Source organism: Fusarium oxysporum, chromosome 9 (assembly GCF_000149955.1).
Source record: "Fusarium oxysporum f. sp. lycopersici 4287 chromosome 9, whole genome shotgun sequence".
NCBI classification, from domain to species: domain Eukaryota; kingdom Fungi; phylum Ascomycota; class Sordariomycetes; order Hypocreales; family Nectriaceae; genus Fusarium; species Fusarium oxysporum.
The window spans coordinates 3,091,998-3,109,719 of NC_030994.1; the positions used below are offsets into that span (position 1 = coordinate 3,091,998).

Genomic DNA, 17,722 nt, shown 5'->3' on the forward strand with positions numbered 1-17,722 from the left:
GATGGCTCAGGGATTTAAGGAACATAAGGCTGTTTTCCTGTCAAAGATCCCTGCACGGAACCGCCGTGCTTGCTTTTTGTTCTAGTCCTGAGAAGGATAAGACAAGGCACATTTGAATACCGACTTGCCTAAACAGGCCAAGTCTCATCATGATCAGCAGAGCTGAGCCTCTCCATTTCACCGAAGTACCGAACTTTATGTCACTGCTGGGAAAAGATTAGATCAATGTCAGCAGAGCCAAAAGAATATAAATAAAATCTGACACCTGTTATCTTCCACATCTTCATCCCTCATCATCTCTTAATTTGAAGCTTCTACCTTTCAATACATCGCCATGGCTCACCAACAAGGATACGCGCAGCATCAACAAGCGATGCAACACGCAAGCAATGACAGCGGTGCTTTTCCGGGCGGTACCTACAGCATCGCCCACCGCGACACCAACGCCGTTCTTAACGTGGATCTTCAGCAAGGAGCCGTGGTGCGCTCCAAGTCAGGCGCCATGATTCACATGTCTGGCTCTATCGAGTTAACTGGAAAGTCCAAGTTCTCTCTAGGAAAGCTCTTCACGGGCGGCAACTTGTTTGAGTCGACGTACACCGGTCCAGGACGTATTGCGCTTGGCCCGACGCTTTTCGGCGATATTATCACGTTGCACGTTGATGGTCATCAGTCTTGGACCATCGGCAGAGACGCTTTCCTTGCTTGCACTTCTGAGGTTACGAAGAAGAGAGAAACGCAGGGGATTGGCAAGGCTTTGTTCTCGGGAGAGGATCTCTTTGTCTTTCGTATCGAGGGTCAAGGCATTATGTGGCTGACGAGCTTTGGTGCTGTAGATCGACTGGATGTAAGACTCCTTCAACATGTTACTACCTGACACTGCTAATTGTTTAAAAATAGCTTCAGCCTGGGGAGGAACATATTGTTGATAACGGTCATCTTGTGGCTTGGAGTTGCAAGTATTCTATTGAAAAGGCTGGTGGAGGAGCTATGACTGGATTGAAGACGGGCGAGGGTCTGGTATGCCGTTTCACGGGCCCTGGCTCGGTTTACATACAGACTCGAAACATGGATGAGTTTAAATCGTTTATTAGGGCATCTTCTGCAGCTTAGATCTGCTAGTTTAATCTTAGCTTAGGTTTTCTATAAGGCCCTCCAGCCCTCCAGCCTTTCTCGGCCAAACGTGGCAGCTAAAAGTGTGCATGTAAAGTCATCAACGTCAGCTGGTTTCCTGTTTGCGAGTACATCGCCCATTCGGTGACTAAATATTGGTATGAACCCGACAACTTTCTCATTAACTCCTTTCATAACTCTTTTCCAGGCGTGAGCTGACGAGGCATCCCATAAACCCTCGTCACCCGTAAAGGTAACACCTCCCGGGCAGCCGGACCAACCAGTCTTGAGCGTCGAGTATATAGTCACTAGTAGTACGACTATGAGGTATGTGCGCCGAATGGACTCAGCGTAGGCCCAAGAACGCCAGAATGAATCGAGATTGCCATCGAGGCAGGGTGTCAGATGTGTCGTAGTTGTAGGCTCACCAGGCACAGGAATTCCACGGTCCGATATGTTCCAGGTTGCTGGAAGACCACTACAAGAAGAGGCACTTTGGATCAATTGGTGTCCCCAGGGCATCAGGATATCCAGTCCTTGTTCGGCTCGGGCGCGCGCATTGATGTCGCCGTCAAAGAGGCAAATACTTATGTAGACGATGAGAGCCTGTGTGCGAGAAAGATGCATTGTAGTATCTCCATTGACGGAAACCAGCGACTGGCACTCGATGAGGGTACTGAGACGCTCCTTGCAGATACGTAAAGCCATGTTATGATTCGCTGGCGTCTTGGTCTGATAGGCGGCCAGAGTGGTATAGGCATCCTGAATGACAACAGGCATATGATCAGAGTATAGAGAACGGTGGATGAATGCGCAATGACCGTGAGACGTCCATTGTTTCATCCAATTTTGCAGTGAGCGAACAAAAGATTTAAGACTATCTTCCTCGAATGTCAAGCATTCACTACGCGGTGCGGAGGAAAGATCCCAGGAAGATGTAGTGAGATACCAGGGCAAAGAAGGCAGAGGATCAGAGCCCCAATTCGAGACAGGGATCAGGGTATCGGCAATTGGGTTTGTTGGGTCTGAAGGTGACTGATCTTGGTTGAGACAAGGTTCCTCGAATATCTGTACGCCTTGCAGAGCAGTAGTGGCTGGAACGGTTTCGAATGTTCCATGTTCGTCGTATATGATATCATAAGAAGGTACTATCCGAGGTGCAGGGTATCTGCACATGAAGCCTTTTGCAGTGCATCGGGCGCAGGACGGTGTTTGCCTGTCACATTTCCGCTTCGCCCGGGTACAGAGGATGCAGGCCCGCTTCTTGAGGGTCCGATTTTCCGCCATAACGGATAGTACTTGGGAAAGACGGTGGTATCTGATGTTAGATGGTAGAGAGCAAGGAGCCAGCAGTGGTGAAAGCGCGAGGTTAGTTGCGGGCAGCGGGAAAAAACCCGCCAAGGTGGGTCGTCGGTCGACCTTAAGTGAGACCCATTGGCCAGTCATCGTCCGCCCGCGGCAAACACCTTATCTGAACTGTGCAGTCGCGCAGAATTTCCCACCCAGATTCGCGCCCACTCCGAAAACGAACGCCGACCATGGGGTCATTGGCTTGAGGCCCATGACGAATCTCATACCACGTATCTTAACTTTACTCGGCCTCAAATTACAGGGGGGCCAACGAAAACCTGTAGCTTTGAGCCAAAAGTACAGAATATAAGAAGAATGGCTGCCCGCCACAAAAAAGAAGTATACCCAACGCAGCATACCCATCATCAGTTTCTACAAGTTCAATCGGCTTTACTATTTTTATCACCTTTATCACCATGTCGCTTCCAGGACTCAAGACATTACATAAGAAGCCTTACCCCGTTATCTACCCTACTCGTCCAGAACTCAGCCAAGAGGGCCGCACGATCCTCATTACAGGAGGAAACAGCGGCATAGGCTTCTCTATCGCTCGTTCCTTTGTAATTTCCAAGGCAAAGCGAGTCATTGTTGCATCTCGCCGACATGACTCTATCCAGACTGCTGTGAGCAAGCTGGCGAAACAGGCTAAAGATAGTGGTTCGCCGACCGCTGCTGAAGGGCGTGTCTGTGACGTGGGAGATCTGAACTCTACTGCCTCGCTTTGGCAGGGGCTCAAGGATGATGGGATACACGTCGACACGCTAGTCCTCAGCGCGGCATCACTGGGTAAAAACAAGCCTCTGCTAGAAGCCGGACGTGATGGAGTCTGGGATGACTTTGAAACAAACACACGCGCTACCATTGACTTCACCACCAGGTTTTATGGCCAAGAGTCTCAGGGGATTGAGACACGCAAAGTAAGAAGAAAATATGACAGTGATCAAATCATCACTCGCCTGTATATGCTAACTAGTCAGGCCTTGATTAGTCTCAGTACTTGTGTGACCTACATGAGGCATTACGCAACTGACCGTCCGTCATATGGCATCACGAAGCTTGCTGGTACAGACTACCTCCAACAGCTAGCGCTTGAAGTCAGCCCGAAAAAAATGCAGATATCTATTTTTCATCCGGGCATCATCTTCAATGAACTTGCCGCGGCGCGTGGCATGGACGACACTACATATCCTTGGGATGATGGTAGGCATTTGGATGAGCGTTGCATGATAAAGTGCTAATCTTTGTGAAAGAGAACCTTCCTGGAAACTTTGCCGTGTGGGCAGCAAGTCCCGAGGCGGAGTTTATTCACGGACGCTTCGTCTGGGCGGCTTGGGACGTTGAGGAGCTTAAGACGCGAATTGAAGATGGGGTGAAGAAGAACCCGAGGTTCCTGATGGCTGGTATTGAGGGTCTAACAGCGAGCATAGATGGTATTTAAGGATGTGTTGTGGGCGAAGTGGTCAAGTTCTATCGATCCATATCTACCGGCTCAATGGTGAGTCGTGGTCAATTCTAGCGGAGATCTATTATGTAGCTTTTCTACAGGAGATACAACGGCTCAAGGATATTCAAGGTGTATTGCAATTTTGCACAAATTACTGTTATTATGATATAAGTAAAAAGAAACTTGCTGCTTTGGAAGCATTGGGAAGGCTTTATTTATGCTTGCGACTTGACAGGGAGAAACTCTACTACACCAAATAGCGTATGATTAAATCAGTCAAAGCGGACCACAACGAGGATGGCTATAAATTTTACTTCGAGGAGACTGTCAAGGTTGATAGAAACGACTGCAAGCTTCTTTACACCAACTGCTTTCTTCCTTTCAAGGGTCGGCAGCTTTATCCAAGACACCGTTCACGGACCCGAAAGTCCGCTAGGACGGACGTGGACCCGGACCAACTTTAAGACTAGCGTTCTTGTCTCGGCGAGATAGTTGCTCCGCGAACAGGAGATCAGAGGCGAAAAAGCGTCAATTCGGCAGTGGCTAGAACCTAAAAAGGTGTACATAGCTGATTACTCAACAACACCGTCATACTCCACGGCAGTTTGATAAATGCGTTTTGCTTCCAACTCTAATAAATAGGTTAAATGGTATCCGTTAAAACCCACGATCAGTACAAATAACTTCTACTTCTTTTTACTCTAAATCGTTATTATTATCATGACTACTATGAAAGCTCTAGTCTCTAATCGCAGTATCGTCACACGACTCATCAACGCCACACGCGCCAAGGCCATCGGAGGCCAGGGTGGCCGTGTCCAGGACGATGTACCCATTCCCACCATCTCCTCCAACGAAATCCTCGTGAAAGTCAAAGCTGTAGCCCTGAACCCTACCGACTTCAAGCATCTCGACATTATCTCTCCCACCAACTCGATCATCGGATGTGATTACGCAGGCGTCGTTCATCAAGTCGGTGACTCTGTCAGAGATAGGTGGAAGGTCGGCGATCGTGTCGCTGGCGCTGTTCACGGCGGTTTATATCCTGACAAAGGCGCCTTCGCAGAGTACTTGAAGATTGATGCGGATCTGGCCTGGAAAGTCCCCGATGACATCAGTGATACAGACGCAACTACATATGGAGTCTCTGCTGTGACAGCCATGCTGGTCCTCAATGTCCATCACGGGATCCCTTTCGTCGATACCAAACCTGCTACTCCCAAGAATGAAGCCATCTTCATTTACGCCGGAGCAACAAGTGCAGGCCTATACCATATCCAGCTTGCAAAGGCAGCTGGGTACACAGTAGTCACAACTGCCTCGCCCCGTTCATTCCAGCTAGTAAAGCAATACGGCGCCGATGTCGTATTCGACTACAATTCACCCTCCGTCGCAGAAGACATCATCAAAGAATATCCCAAGATCACAAAGGCGGTGGATTGTTTCTCCGAGGGCAAATCAACATCCATCTGCGCCGCGGTGCTCAAGCCCAGTGGCGGTAAGGTGGTTACGCTTCTGCCAAACGGTAAATCCAGCACTCCTGGTGTAACTTATGACCTTGTCATGTCGTATACGGCTATGGGGCATGCATTTCAGTGGTTACCACCAATTGGACCCAAGTTTGAAGCCAGGCCGCAAGATCGTGCGGCCCTTGTTCGCTTTTATGAAAGTCTACCACGAGTTACTCATCTCCTGAAACCTATCCCGACGATTGAACTCAAGAACGGTTTTGATGGTGTGCTTGAGGGACTGGATAAATTGCGGGCAGGTCAGGTGGCAGGAGGCAAACAGGTGGTCAGGTTTAATATAGGAGAGTAACAAATTTAACATTTTAAGCTCTCATAGTACTGGGGTGACTAGATTCATACGTAATTAGCTGTGTTTTAATTTATTTTACTCTTCTTCAAATTTACAAAGTACAAAGTCATTGTTAGGCATTTGTCCCCAATGATACCGACGTCGGTAGACGCATAGGCTCCGCCCCCCTTCTTATCCTCCAACGATTACTAACTTCAACCAGCTCTTCACACCCCTCGACCGCCCATGACCACTTAGTAAGAAAGCCAGGTGTAGCCTCCCAACTCTTCATGTCGTGCGGCTCACCCCAAATAATGAGTCCATTGCGTCCGGCCGTAATTTCGTCCGTATCTATGTAATTCTCCAACATGAACCCCCATGACTGTTCCGTCTCGGGAATACTGGCAGAGAAGCTAAACGGTGTTCCTCGCTGCCAAGGAGCTGCTGTATAGCTCATAAGATCGCCAACGAGATCCCGCCATAATTCGAAATTGTCGAAGCGGCCTTCGCGTCGGATAAGATTGTCGCGGAGGCGGGCGAACGGCATGATGTTGATCCAGGGGAAATGGTATTGAGTTTGCTGTAGTATAGTAGGGGCGAGGGAGGAAGGGATATTGGGATTTGGGGGGTAGCGGGTTGTGTCGTCCAAGCAGGGGCCAAAGACGGGACAGGTTGTTGGGTCTAGTGATATTGTATTGATAGTGCGTTTGATGGAGATGAAGGCGCGGTAGACGTTGAACTGGATGAGATGGAGGAGCTGGTCGGAAGGAAGAGGAAAGTTTATATTGATGGGCTGGGGGGTTGAGTGTATGGTCATGACTTGATCGAGCTGATCTGTGGATGATGGTGCTTGAACTGCAGTGACGCTCTTGGTAGTGGAGGGTAATGCGCAAGACGGATGGTAGTTTATGGACACGGCAGTTGAGTCTGTATCTGTGTCTTGGGGACAGCCATCATCAACTTCATCAACGCGCCAGCGCCTGACCTCAAATGAACTCGACACTTGATCTATCCCAAAGTCATTACCCTTAATTCGTTGTCCTAAATGAAGTAATGAGTACCTCCCGGTTATTTCTGGCCAAAGGGACAACTCACGACGGGCTCTCTGGTTCTTCCGATTCTGCAGCTTTCTTCGCTGCTTGTTCGCCTCGGCAATTGCGGAGTAATTATCTCTGAATTCCATGTCAAGGTGATGTGTCTTATTGAGTTTGAGATGTAGTAAGGAGAAGGCGATGAAATTGGCCGCCGAGTTCCTTCGGCGAGCTGAGAAATGCTCCGCCCGCGCTAACAGAGCATGCCGACATTCAAGTCCCGCAAGCTAAACCGAATGAGGATAAACTGTCATCAACCCCACCTACGCTCCCTGGAAATTAGGTGGGACGGGCTAGACCCGAAAAGGCAGGAATGTCATCAGCCAGGTACACCCACTCGCCCTACAGTTCGATACTGAATAATCACGATACATGTTTCTCAGACTTTATCTTTAGTTGGCGGTGATAATACTGTCTGTAGTGTGGTGATTTGTAAGTTATTCTCCGCGATGTAGTCCCGACTGGCAATAGTCTATAATAAAACACTGCGATTATGTTTCAACAATGAGGGTATATAATGTTCAGCACTGTACCTCCATCCAGCCTCAGCATTTAATTTCAATTTCACACAACTCTCAGTTCAAGTAAAGACTACAACAGAATATTCAGCTCGCTTTTTATATCTACAGCAAACCATGTCTCGCTACACCGCTGTCCACGCCAACACCAAAGGCCCAGGCGATGCTCGCCCGACAGCCCTCCAAATCATCAAAGACGAAGGTCTCGAGGAAAAACGCCAGGGCCAAATCTTCGTCATCACCGGCACATCCTCTGGAATTGGTATCGAAACTGTCCGCGCCATCGCCGCGACTGGAGCAACTCTTTACCTCACAGCCCGCGACCTCGAGAAGGCCAAGGCTGCCTTGGATGGCATCTTCGACCCCTCCCGTATGGAACTATTCCAGATGGATCAGGGATCGCTTGCATCTGTCCGCGCTGCCGCTGCTGCTATTTTGAACAAGACCTCCAAGATCCACTGCCTCATCAACAATGCTGGTATCATGGCTATTCCTGACCTTCGCTTCACAGCCGATGGTCATGAGCTCCAGTTCGGCACCAATCACCTATCTCACTTCCTCTTCTTCCAACTTCTCAAGCCTGCACTCCTTGCTGCTGCCTCGCCTGACCTCCCCTCACGCGTTGTGGTTCTTTCGTCTTCCGGCCATAACATCCACGGCATCAACGACTCTGATAACTACGCCTTTGAGCACGGCGACTACGATGCCAACGTCGCTTACGCCCAATCCAAAACAGCAAACATCTACATGGCCAATGAGATCGAGCGCCGCTATGGTGTAAAGCACCTACACGCCACTAGTGTTCACCCAGGTATCATTTCCACCGGATTGACTAGGCACATGCCCCCCGACGCTTTCAAAGGCATGGAACATATCTATCCTACAATGAAGAGTGTCGAGCAAGGAGCTGCAACGACGGTGTGGGCGGCTGTTGGTGAGGCTTGGAAGCATGATGGTGGCAAGTACCTTGCCGACTGCGATGTGGCAAAGCCGAGTGTCGGTGGAGAGGACAAGATGATCACACCTACGTATGCTTCGTACGCATACGATGTCGAGAAGGCAGCAAGGCTGTGGAAGGACTCTTTGAAGCTAGTGGGATTGGAGGATGATGAGTAGGCCTAAAGGATCCAGGCAGAAGAGTTATCTGTGCCGGTTTGGGGTGACCGTTGGCTGGCTATGCTAGACTTTACAGATGGTATTCAGGGAAGGCGATGAGGAACCTCGCGCTTGGTCTTCTATAAACTCGATAACTATGTAATTAAATGTCTCTTGCTCTGGTATTAAACAACGCAAACTGGCAATGCCGTAATATGGTAAATTAATTCGGCCAAGAGAGCATGTCAGCACCAGACCTTAACCCCCACTTCTCAAGTAGACTTTTGTCATCACCAGCCCACTCTGTCAATACCTCAACACCCTCATAACTGACCAAAATGATGATTCCCAACTCTTCAATCTGGTTCAAAGAAGCCCCCTTGATACTGTCACGAAATCTCGACATCTCCACCCTCAGCCAGGCTTTCTGCTTCCTGGCTTCATGCCACTCTGTCATTGATCTTGCGTTCCAAATAGCTTCTTGTCCTGCAAAGCTTAACTTGGCCATCGTCGAACTGGGCTGGTACCAGCCGAATTCGAGAAAAGTGTAAATGCTGTCCAGAAGATCTGCAAATACCATGGTTCGCTGGACGCTCTCTGCTCGAACCCAATCTTTCCAACTATGACCAGACTTTGAAAGTATCGAAGAAGCATCCGCCGTCTGTGCTCGTAAGATATCAACCCATCTGGCGAGTGACTTGGCGTTTTGCTCAGCTTGTATCTTTTGTGAGCTGTCGTCTGAGAATAGCCGCATGGACTGGTATATAAGAATGGCCTGTATGGAGGGCAGGAGGTCAAGATTCATGACGGAGTAAGGGTTCGGAGGACTCAAAGCGATTGCTGTATCCGTAGCCTTTATGAGTAGCTCTGCTCGTTGTGCAATCTCCGATGCAACCAGAGAGGCATTGACCGAGTTGCGGGTTGTATACAAAGAGCAAGCAGTGAAAGCGTCTCGCAATGCAGTGGAGCTGCTGACTTGAGAATAGTGGATAAAGGACGTTTGTCCCGATTCCGCAAAGCTCTTGACCTGATGGACCAGTCGACTTGCAGCATACTCTGCACGTTCTTTGAAAGTATTGCCTGTATATACAGAACTAGTCTTTGGACCCCATGACGGTACTAAAGAAGTGCCAATTGTAGTTGCAGGGTAGAGTGTTTGTGCATTCAAGTCTGTATTTGGATATGACTGGTTCGTGGACTGAGGATAAGGGTCTGGGGTAAATAGTGATATGGTTCTTCCTTGGCCGGAAATCTCCTCTATGAGCGGCACCAGGGGCGGGGGAAGGGTTATGGGAGTTGGGAATAAGGAAACATCACAGTTTCCTGGGAGAACTTCTGGTGGGGATGAAGCGTGATCGGAATGAGAGGTTCCGGTACTGTCGGTTTGATCATTCCAAACAATTACCTCAGAGCTCTCAGCCACCTCTTGCGCGTCTTCAGGTGACATCCAAGCATATACACAAGTGACCCGCCTTGAAAGACATCGTCCGCACTGCGGAAATCCGAGGTCGCACCGCCTTTTACCCCGGACACAAGCCGAGCAGGATCTTTGTCTTGACGATACCATGTCTGCGAGGCGCTTTGTGAGAATGCTGATTGATTTTTGGCTAAGAACGAGATGGTTGTTGCAAATGCTCGAGCTAATGGGAAAATAAGTCGGTCAGCGCCGAGCCCGACCATTCCGGGCCTGTTTGACTAAGATGCGGAGTTCCGCACGCTAGACTCAATCCTTAGGGAAGATCCACTCCCGACTTATACAGATGTCGAAGCCCATGACTTGGAAATTGGGTATAAATAACTCCTCATAAAGCTGTTCAAGTTGATTACTTCTTTTCCATTTCACAACATCACTCATACCTTCCACAGCCAGTCACAAACCCGATATTCCTTCAACATGGCCAACACCCTTGAACCCACTCTCCCCGCTTCTGCCCTCAGTAGCTGGATGGAAGATCTCTACGCCCGAATATTTGTTCAGCCAGACGATGAAGTCTCGGCAAGTACCATCAAAGAGTCAATTTCAGAAGATTTCGCGGCCAGGTAACCAACCTCCAAAAGAAGTCTCATACTGATAGAAGCTAATTGTGCCGCTTAGAATCAACCATGATCACTACACGCGACAATCATTCCACGATATCATCATGAAATTCCGTGTCGATAACAAGACGACTATTCATGAAACCAAGGAGCTCCAATCCTGGGATGCACCCGATGGCTCAGGCGCTGGTTGCGTCTCCCAGTTTCTTCGCTTTACCGACTCCAACAAGGAGACTGGCGTTGGTAGCACGTCTTCTACCTTGCTGATTGCTAGCATTAAGGTTGTCAATGGGCGGAAGATGTTGGTCGAACTGACAGAGGTGTTGAAGGCAGCTGCTTAGACTCCTTGGCGGATACGAGAGCCGAGGTCAGCGCTATCGAACCCACAACGGTACATAGACTGCGGCTGCCTAGACTAGCAAGCTATCGAATTCTGTTTCTCTACAAAAGGGCTCTCAGTGTAGACTGTGTCACATTGTCATCGCTATTCGTATTGCCAAGTCCTCAGGATAAATACCAAACCACCTTCCAAAGTCTTGCCCGTGTTGTTGCCATGTCGCCGTGCAGCTCCTGTCCTTTCCATCGACTAACATGTCCATCTTCCACATTGCTCCTCTGCCTCAATACTACTAATCTAATAATATGCCAGACGCCCATTTCCTCATCCTCTCTGTGGCATCCCCTGCTACTTCTGCTTGGTTCTCGATGAGGATGAAGTCATGACACTCACGCTCGCCGACTTCAATCTGCACAGGAATCGAACGGCATTTCTCTTGAGCAGCTTTCCCAAATTCGACGATTGCATCACAGAAAACCTCGCGCCTACCAGCAGTGACATAAAGCGCGCTCGTGATCGCTGGGAGATCGCTCAACCATGACAGATCTCCGTCCACGGCAAGGGCTGGGTGAGCTCCATTGACTTTTGGCTTCAGGTCCTCACTGCGGAACGAGTGTACGGAAGTACGCTGGAGTAAGCCTGCAAAGAGCATGTCGACGTTGCCATATTCTTCAAATGAGGTTGTGTCTGTTCGATCGCTGAGCCAAGGAGACACAAAGAACATACCTGCGAGTGGGCTGTGTAGCTTGACTTCTGGAGCAGCGGGATTGGGTTGCAGGAGGTGATAGGCGAGTTGAGTTGCCAAGTTCCCTCCGGCCGAGTCACCACCGACTATCAGATCACGCGGATTCACGCCGCTTTGAAGTAGATGATTGAGAGCGGCGGAAGCTTGGCGGAGCTGATCAGGATATTTCCCACCTGGCGCAAGCGTATACTGCAGCACCGCAACAGCAACCTCTTTGTCCACACCAGGTCCACCATTAACGTATGCCTCCCAGCACCAAGTGAAGTGGCCCGGTAGAGGGGGCGCGACATATCCACCGCCGTGCAAGAACAGGACGAATTTAGACGCTTTCTTGCGATTCCCGATCCACATTATAGATGCGTCAGTGCCAGCGAGGGGCTCGATGTCGAGGTTTAGTCGAGTGTGATGGCCCTGGTCTCGCTGCTTCTTGATCCAGGCTGTGTAGACATCTATCGTTGGTGTTGAGAGGAATTGAACCTGGCGTGGGGTGAAATTGCCTAGGAGGATGCGCCCAACCATGCAGGTGAACCACAGATGTAATGGGACTTTGTATTTGATGGCAAGGGGCATGCCTCGGATGAGAATGCCCACGATGGTTCCGGGTACTTTGGGATTGTGAGTCTAGGAGTCCAAAGACACTGTGGTGTGAAATGACATCTTACCTAGAAGTATCTTGACTGCAAGGCCCAGTTTCTCCAAGAGAGATAGTGTTGGGATAATGGTTGACTTCATCGCTAGTTGGTATCTTAGTCTCCACTAGAGTCGTCTCGCTAGGGTTCTGGATATAGATGTTTCACAGGTTCGAGCATATATGCGAAAGAATTGTGGACTTGCAAAGTATTGGCTTAATATATCTCATCGGAATATCATCAGCCATAGAGAGTCAAGTGATACAAACAGAAAACCCTCGGCTCAGCATGGCGGCAATTGTGCACGGCAAGTAATAGAGTTCACGCTAGTTTATGCTTGGTGATATAGTTAGGATCCCCAAACCCCATTCTGAGGCCGTGTTTTTAGATACCCCAATAACCCAGGATTTCCCCTGCTAATGAGGTACAACTTCGCCAGTTTTCTCCACCACCAAACCCAATGTTTTATTCTAGCAAGTCTGACAAAGAACCTGAGACAATCTGTCATGTCTTCGGTATCTTGATGTCCTTGGCCTAGTTGGACAAGCACGCGCCATTAAATGAGGTTAGGCTGTTCCAGAATATCCTTTCTCTTCAAACCAACAAGCCGTAAACCAAATAATAATTTAGACCTCTATAATAGTTTCATGCCACGGCAGAGGTGTTGAGACAGTAGCCTAACATCAGCTCATTTGAATCTGAGCTTTATTGCTCTTTTGTTAGGTCGCCCGCACAGACCGCACCTTGACATGCGATTTTTTAAGCTTCCTCGGCGCCTATTTTTTCCTCATCTTGGCTTGTTTTGTTGGAACATGTTAGAACCAACTCCTATAAACGAGAACGTCAGCCTGACTAATGCTATACTACCTTTCGGATCCATTGGCCTTATTTTTCTGGAACGCTTGGTTATCTGGATCGCTGGCTTTGCAGACTAGAGACGGCGGCGATGTTAGTTGAGAGGATTGAAATGCGCTGAGTTGCTATTTTTACGCACCTGCTCTTGGGTCAAGAGACTTTCTATTCTTGACCATCAAGTCCGAGAGCCCTCCATTTGAGTTGTCGCTGTACCTCTCAGTGATAGCGGGTAATGCGCTTGCTGCACTGATAAATAGCAGCGCCAGCGGTTTCCTTAATGAGACCATTTTCACTTAACAGAAATTCCAAAAATACCGAGTATATTGCAAGATAACTAGGTGTAAGATTGCATGACTGGCAAGGTCTTGCGGTATATAAGCTAATGCTTACATTTTACACCTTTATGGCTTCCTGTGTTTCAGTCGTAATAAGCGAGTAAGCTCTCTTTAATAGTTCAGTTGTCGTTCGGGCCTGGTTCTGTTCTGGGCTTTTAACATGGAGCTATCCCGGCTTAGTACGTCGCTAAGTGCTGCTAAATAGCCTGATACAGTCAATAGTTCGTTGTCATAGGAATGGGGAGGCTTGAAGTAGGTTAAATATAGTAATTTTAGTAGCTGAAATTTCGTCTCGCGCAGTGCATGCAGCTGGCAGATGCTCTACAAAGCCTCGATTGCGCTACTCTATAGAATTTGACGGTGCTTGGTATTCTGGCGTACACCGACTTCCTAAGTGAATTATAAGTTGGCACATGGATGTCACGACTGTTCACTATGCCAATGGCTTAGAAACAAAGGTCCTAGTTGTCAGGCAAGTTAGACTTGGAGCTGAGATAAACTCTAAATTACAAAAGATATAATAAATAAGAAAGTTCTAAGACTTAAAGAAGGGCTAAAAGTCCGGCAAGAAGAGAAAGTATACCAGAGGCCTGCTTGATAGCACCACTAATAACAGGGACAGTGCTGGGGTAAGAACCTTTCGTACCAGAGGCGCCAGAACCCTCTGTGTCTCCTTGGGAACTAGAGCTGGAACCTCCGTTTGAACCACCGCCGCTGCCGCCACTGGAATCTTCACTGGAGCCTCCACTTGAACCTCCACTTGAACCTCCACTTGAACCTCCACTTGAACCTCCACTTGAACCTCCGTTCGAGCCTGAGCTTGATCCTCCACTGGAACCGCCATTGGGGCTGGGGTTATAGCCTCCTCCGGACCCTCCATGAGGAATAGTGGAGTTCCAGCTGATACCGTGGTGGGGTTTAACAACGCCCTGTTGGGAAGGACATCCGAATGTGTCGCAGGTAGGAACTTGGCCGTTGCAGTTATCAGGCGTACCCCAAGACTTCTCCCAAGGCTGATAACTAAACTTGCCTTGAGCGCAAGTTGTGCAATCTGATGGAACAAAGAAGGACTTATAGTTATACCAATCTGGGCATTGTTGAGGCTTGTAAACCTTGAGGCTGGCGCATTTTCCGTCTGAGCAGAGGTGGGGAATATACTGTTGGCCGCCAGGGCAGGGCTCAGAGATATAGACCCATTGGCCGTTACAATCACTGCCGTTGATCTCGACAAAAATGTAGACGGCAACGGTGTTAGGGCTGCTTGAATGGCATTTCCCATCAATGCATACCAGAGTGGCGGTGACGACCTCGGTGGCTATGCTTTCACCGCTAGCGACAGTGGTAAAAGTGGTAATAATGGTCTCCTGGTTTGTTACCGTTTGGGTGACAGACTCAGTAAGAGAGACAACAGCCTCGGCCCTAGCGTAAAGGGTAAGAAGGATATTGCTAGCGATGGCCTGGCGGGCCCGAAGCCTGTTCTCGGCTTCACCTCCACAGAATTGGGTTTTGTCTCCAGGACACTCGATATCGCATTGGTCCAAGTTGTAAAAGACAGTACTATCAACGTCATACACATCTCCGCAGTAACAAGCACTAGATAATTATTAACAATGCCTTCTTAGAATATGAGGATAAGACTTACGTATCATGGACGCCAAAATGAGCACGTCCTTCGCAAAGGCCAGCACATACATTGAGATCCATCAACGGGCTGGACTCGGCAAGAGTATAGGTAGGGAAGCCAGCGGTAGATCCTGCACATCCGAAGAGACTGAAACCGCCGATATCGCCGGGAAACCCAGCGACTGAAGTAGAAGTTGAAGAAGCAGAAATTGTACCAGTAGAAGTGCCGGTGGGAAAGACAGTCTTACCCTCCGAGTTGGTAGTGGCACCCTCAGAGTTAGTGTTGACACCTGTAATAGTCTCTGTCGGGGAGACAGTCTCGCCGTCTGAGTTAGTAGTGGCACCCTCTGAATTTGTAGCGATATTAGTCCCGGTAGGGAAGATAGTTTCACCATCAGAGTTGGTCGTAAACCCTTGACTGTTGGTTTCAGTAGCAGTCTCAGTGGGGATGACGGTCTCGCCTTCGGAGTTGGTAGTAAACTCTGCGCTGTTGGTTTCGGTAGAAGAACCAGTCTTACTACTAGTGGAAGTACCAATACTGGGGGAAGGGAGAGGAGTTGAACTTGCACCCCGAGCATCCTTGAGAGCGACCCCCGCAATGATTACAGGGACGATCACATCGCCGCAAGCTTGTTGCAATTGGTATTTGTTGGATAGCTTCAGGATAAAAGGGTTGGTGGATATTTCAAGACTGCCGCTGAAATTCTCGGGAATAGGTTGAATCTGGACAACCTCACCATTGGCGACAATTTCGAAAGCACAAGGGGTACTCTCAGCCCGCTTACGGGATCCGCCGCACGAAACGCATGTGACATTTGTGACCATGATACGCTGCACACCAATACCTGCTGAAGCAGCTGTAATTGAAGAGAATGCCTGTTTAAAAGAGGTAACTGCAAAGTTGGGGACATTGAAGTTGGGAATGATGATCGGAAGAGGAGCAGGAGCAGGATTAGCGCGACGCTTGAGCGTAGAGTCAATGGCCACAGGAGACATAAGACTAGATTCACGGCATGTTAGACCTACTGCGGTTATTATGAGAACTTCTGGGGGATCCTTACATAGTATCGCCGTCAGGTGGTGGGTAGAATGAAGCACCCTGGCCCAATATGGCGTCTTTGAGACTGAGTACAATTGGTGCAAGGACTGATGCTGAGGATGAAGTGGTGGTCTCGACACTGGTAGTAGTTGTCTCGATACTCGCGGTAGGCGGGACAGAAGAGGTTTCGAGTTCAGTGGAAGAGGTTGAGGTCTCGACAGCAGGGGTGCTAGTGTTTGTAAATCTCGTAAACTGCTTAAATTGGCCAAACGCACTGGAGGCGCTGGCCAGGAGGAGGCCTGAAGACAGGCGCATGATGAAGATTAACGATTGATTGAACGAGTGACAGGATACGAATGTGAAGATCAAGTGTCGGCGGCGCGAACAGGGGTTGGGGATGGACTATATACATCCAGCTTTCCGATTAACAGGTGACATTGAGAACGTCTTGCATGCGGAGCAGTCACATTCCAACGCAAACTTCACCAACAGTAACGGTTATTCGGCATGGGCAGTATGAGACATTTCTTGTTCTCGAGTCTTATCTGGCCATGTAGACAATGACAAGAATGCCCAAACTCTGAGTCGAATTCCGTAGCATTGTTTTTAGCGAGAGCCTGCTAATTATCCCCCTTGCGCTGTTAGAATCCAATAAAGCCCCTCTTTTCCGCCACATTTTCAGTGGAATCTAAAATATGTCAGGGACAATAATTCAATCGCGTTCATGTTAGCGCTGAACTCACACTCGTATTAGTTGCCCGTTTAAACTGCCAACGGCTAAACGGGGGAAGATACCACGGGCTTGGTAACTTTGTGGCTGGTTTGTTGGAATGTACTTAACAGGGGCAACAAGTAATGGACGCCTTCATTTTTTTTTTTTTTTTAATCGCTATCAAGACATTTTCTGTGCTAGACATAAGTGAACCCTTGATTCCTATGGTAACGCAAGGGGATTTGATCTGTTACTTGGCATGGTAATGGAGTCAGAAGCCAGGGTTAGACCAGGTGATGAGCGACAATGTTACCTATTGTCTAGGAAACAATTCATAAAAGTAAAACACACAAGATAATAATCTAGCTAAATTAATATATGAGACTTAATTATTACTCTTAGGGCTAGGATAGGGTTCTATTATACCATGGAAAGCTATCTTACTGATATACTATATATATAAGGGTTCTCAAGATTATAAAGAAGAGGTAGATATAAGAAATATAAGAAAGAGATATAATATATAATAAGAGAGAGATACCTAAAGAGATATATAAGAGATTAGGGATAGTAAAAATATAGGAAAGAAAGAGGTATAATAAAAAGAGGATATAAAGGAAAAAGAAGATAAAAACAATAATATGCATGCCCCAATTCCTGTCTTATCTGTTATCATGATAAACAGGCTATCTGCTTATCGATCAGGTGACTATAACGATTCGGATACGAATAGTACCCTTTTCCTGAAATTGCCTCATAGCAGAGTGTCCTCTTGCCAAAGCTTTAGTTAATACAATACCGTTAAACCTACCTGACTTTCCTATTTAGGAATCACCATAATAAAAAAAGTTATTTATAATAGTTTATTATACTATAAGTAGGGTATTTTAACTAAAGGAGTAATATTGCTTAGAATAAAAAAGTTATATAATAATTACTTACTTTTTAAAGATAATATAATATATTTTAGAAATTTTAAATAAATAATTAATTTAATTACTT

The 17,722-nt window shown here is 47.9% G+C and overlaps 11 protein-coding genes across 11 annotated transcripts; 5 read left to right on the forward strand and 6 right to left on the reverse strand.

The window, feature by feature from the left end:
* Nucleotides 1-216: 216 nt before the first annotated feature.
* On the forward strand, nt 217-1,302 carry FOXG_12996 (uncharacterized protein). The gene is made up of 2 exons (XM_018392941.1): nt 217-847; nt 901-1,302. Exons 1-2 carry the CDS (start codon nt 335-337, stop codon nt 1,111-1,113), a joined length of 726 nt encoding a protein of 241 aa, XP_018251554.1. The 5' UTR covers nt 217-334; the 3' UTR covers nt 1,114-1,302.
* On the reverse strand, nt 1,074-2,468 carry FOXG_20831 (uncharacterized protein). The gene has a single exon (XM_018401138.1). It carries the CDS (start codon nt 2,398-2,400, stop codon nt 1,144-1,146), a length of 1,257 nt encoding a protein of 418 aa, XP_018251555.1. The 5' UTR covers nt 2,401-2,468; the 3' UTR covers nt 1,074-1,143.
* A 407-nt stretch (nt 2,469-2,875) lies between these two features.
* Nucleotides 2,876-4,055, forward strand: FOXG_12997 (uncharacterized protein). The gene is made up of 3 exons (XM_018392942.1): nt 2,876-3,380; nt 3,441-3,663; nt 3,714-4,055. Exons 1-3 carry the CDS (start codon nt 2,880-2,882, stop codon nt 3,899-3,901), a joined length of 912 nt encoding a protein of 303 aa, XP_018251556.1. The 5' UTR covers nt 2,876-2,879; the 3' UTR covers nt 3,902-4,055.
* A 418-nt stretch (nt 4,056-4,473) lies between these two features.
* Nucleotides 4,474-5,839, forward strand: FOXG_12998 (uncharacterized protein). Its single transcript, XM_018392943.1, has one exon. It carries the CDS (start codon nt 4,628-4,630, stop codon nt 5,723-5,725), a length of 1,098 nt encoding a protein of 365 aa, XP_018251557.1. The 5' UTR covers nt 4,474-4,627; the 3' UTR covers nt 5,726-5,839.
* Nucleotides 4,495-6,928, reverse strand: FOXG_20832 (uncharacterized protein). The gene is made up of 2 exons (XM_018401139.1): nt 6,800-6,928; nt 4,495-6,745 (listed from the first exon to the last, which is right to left on the reverse strand). The coding sequence occupies exons 1-2, from the start codon at nt 6,885-6,887 to the stop codon at nt 5,838-5,840; spliced, it is 996 nt and encodes a 331-aa protein (XP_018251558.1). The 5' UTR covers nt 6,888-6,928; the 3' UTR covers nt 4,495-5,837.
* Nucleotides 6,929-7,430: 502 nt separating this feature from the next.
* Nucleotides 7,431-8,429, forward strand: FOXG_12999 (uncharacterized protein; the record flags this gene model as incomplete). Its single annotated transcript, XM_018392944.1, has 1 exon — nt 7,431-8,429. The coding sequence occupies one exon, from the start codon at nt 7,431-7,433 to the stop codon at nt 8,427-8,429; it is 999 nt and encodes a 332-aa protein (XP_018251559.1).
* Nucleotides 8,430-8,491: 62 nt separating this feature from the next.
* Nucleotides 8,492-9,975, reverse strand: FOXG_13000 (uncharacterized protein; the record flags this gene model as incomplete). Its single annotated transcript, XM_018392945.1, has 1 exon — nt 8,492-9,975. One exon carries the CDS (start codon nt 9,973-9,975, stop codon nt 8,632-8,634), a length of 1,344 nt encoding a protein of 447 aa, XP_018251560.1. The 3' UTR covers nt 8,492-8,631.
* Nucleotides 9,976-10,302: 327 nt separating this feature from the next.
* On the forward strand, nt 10,303-10,786 carry FOXG_13001 (uncharacterized protein; the record flags this gene model as incomplete). Its single annotated transcript, XM_018392946.1, has 2 exons — nt 10,303-10,448; nt 10,504-10,786. The coding sequence occupies 2 exons, from the start codon at nt 10,303-10,305 to the stop codon at nt 10,784-10,786; spliced, it is 429 nt and encodes a 142-aa protein (XP_018251561.1).
* A 108-nt stretch (nt 10,787-10,894) lies between these two features.
* Nucleotides 10,895-12,392, reverse strand: FOXG_13002 (uncharacterized protein). Its single transcript, XM_018392947.1, has 2 exons — nt 12,190-12,392; nt 10,895-12,132 (listed from the first exon to the last, which is right to left on the reverse strand). Exons 1-2 carry the CDS (start codon nt 12,257-12,259, stop codon nt 11,075-11,077), a joined length of 1,128 nt encoding a protein of 375 aa, XP_018251562.1. The 5' UTR covers nt 12,260-12,392; the 3' UTR covers nt 10,895-11,074.
* Nucleotides 12,393-13,019: 627 nt separating this feature from the next.
* On the reverse strand, nt 13,020-13,187 carry FOXG_20833 (uncharacterized protein; the record flags this gene model as incomplete). Its single annotated transcript, XM_018401140.1, has 2 exons — nt 13,020-13,087; nt 13,151-13,187. 2 exons carry the CDS (start codon nt 13,185-13,187, stop codon nt 13,020-13,022), a joined length of 105 nt encoding a protein of 34 aa, XP_018251563.1.
* A 559-nt stretch (nt 13,188-13,746) lies between these two features.
* FOXG_13003 (uncharacterized protein) lies at nt 13,747-16,378 on the reverse strand. The gene is made up of 3 exons (XM_018392948.1): nt 16,031-16,378; nt 14,989-15,969; nt 13,747-14,939 (listed from the first exon to the last, which is right to left on the reverse strand). The coding sequence occupies exons 1-3, from the start codon at nt 16,321-16,323 to the stop codon at nt 13,889-13,891; spliced, it is 2,325 nt and encodes a 774-aa protein (XP_018251564.1). The 5' UTR covers nt 16,324-16,378; the 3' UTR covers nt 13,747-13,888.
* Between the last annotated feature and the right edge of the window lie 1,344 nt (nt 16,379-17,722).

Excerpts from the sequence above, each read along its gene's own strand:
- FOXG_20832 (XM_018401139.1), bottom strand. The coding sequence starts at position 6,887 with ATGGAATTCAGAGATAATTACTCCGCAATTGCCGAGGCGAACAAGCAG. Across the intron at positions 6,746-6,799 it reads GAAGAACCAGAGAGCCCGTC|GACAACGAATTAAGGGTAAT; the intron begins GTGAGTTGTCCC and ends TACTTCATTTAG.
- FOXG_12996 (XM_018392941.1), top strand. The coding sequence starts at position 335 with ATGGCTCACCAACAAGGATACGCGCAGCATCAACAAGCGATGCAACAC. Across the intron at positions 848-900 it reads GTGCTGTAGATCGACTGGAT|CTTCAGCCTGGGGAGGAACA; the intron begins GTAAGACTCCTT and ends GTTTAAAAATAG.
- FOXG_20831 (XM_018401138.1), bottom strand. The coding sequence starts at position 2,400 with ATGGCGGAAAATCGGACCCTCAAGAAGCGGGCCTGCATCCTCTGTACC.
- FOXG_13002 (XM_018392947.1), bottom strand. The coding sequence starts at position 12,259 with ATGAAGTCAACCATTATCCCAACACTATCTCTCTTGGAGAAACTGGGC. Across the intron at positions 12,133-12,189 it reads TGCAGTCAAGATACTTCTAG|TACCCGGAACCATCGTGGGC; the intron begins GTAAGATGTCAT and ends ACAATCCCAAAG.
- FOXG_12997 (XM_018392942.1), top strand. The coding sequence starts at position 2,880 with ATGTCGCTTCCAGGACTCAAGACATTACATAAGAAGCCTTACCCCGTT. Across the intron at positions 3,381-3,440 it reads AGGGGATTGAGACACGCAAA|GCCTTGATTAGTCTCAGTAC; the intron begins GTAAGAAGAAAA and ends CTAACTAGTCAG. Across the intron at positions 3,664-3,713 it reads TACATATCCTTGGGATGATG|AGAACCTTCCTGGAAACTTT; the intron begins GTAGGCATTTGG and ends TCTTTGTGAAAG.
- FOXG_12998 (XM_018392943.1), top strand. The coding sequence starts at position 4,628 with ATGACTACTATGAAAGCTCTAGTCTCTAATCGCAGTATCGTCACACGA.
- FOXG_13003 (XM_018392948.1), bottom strand. The coding sequence starts at position 16,323 with ATGCGCCTGTCTTCAGGCCTCCTCCTGGCCAGCGCCTCCAGTGCGTTT. Across the intron at positions 15,970-16,030 it reads CCACCTGACGGCGATACTAT|TCTTATGTCTCCTGTGGCCA; the intron begins GTAAGGATCCCC and ends CCGTGAATCTAG. Across the intron at positions 14,940-14,988 it reads CATTTTGGCGTCCATGATAC|TGCTTGTTACTGCGGAGATG; the intron begins GTAAGTCTTATC and ends ATAATTATCTAG.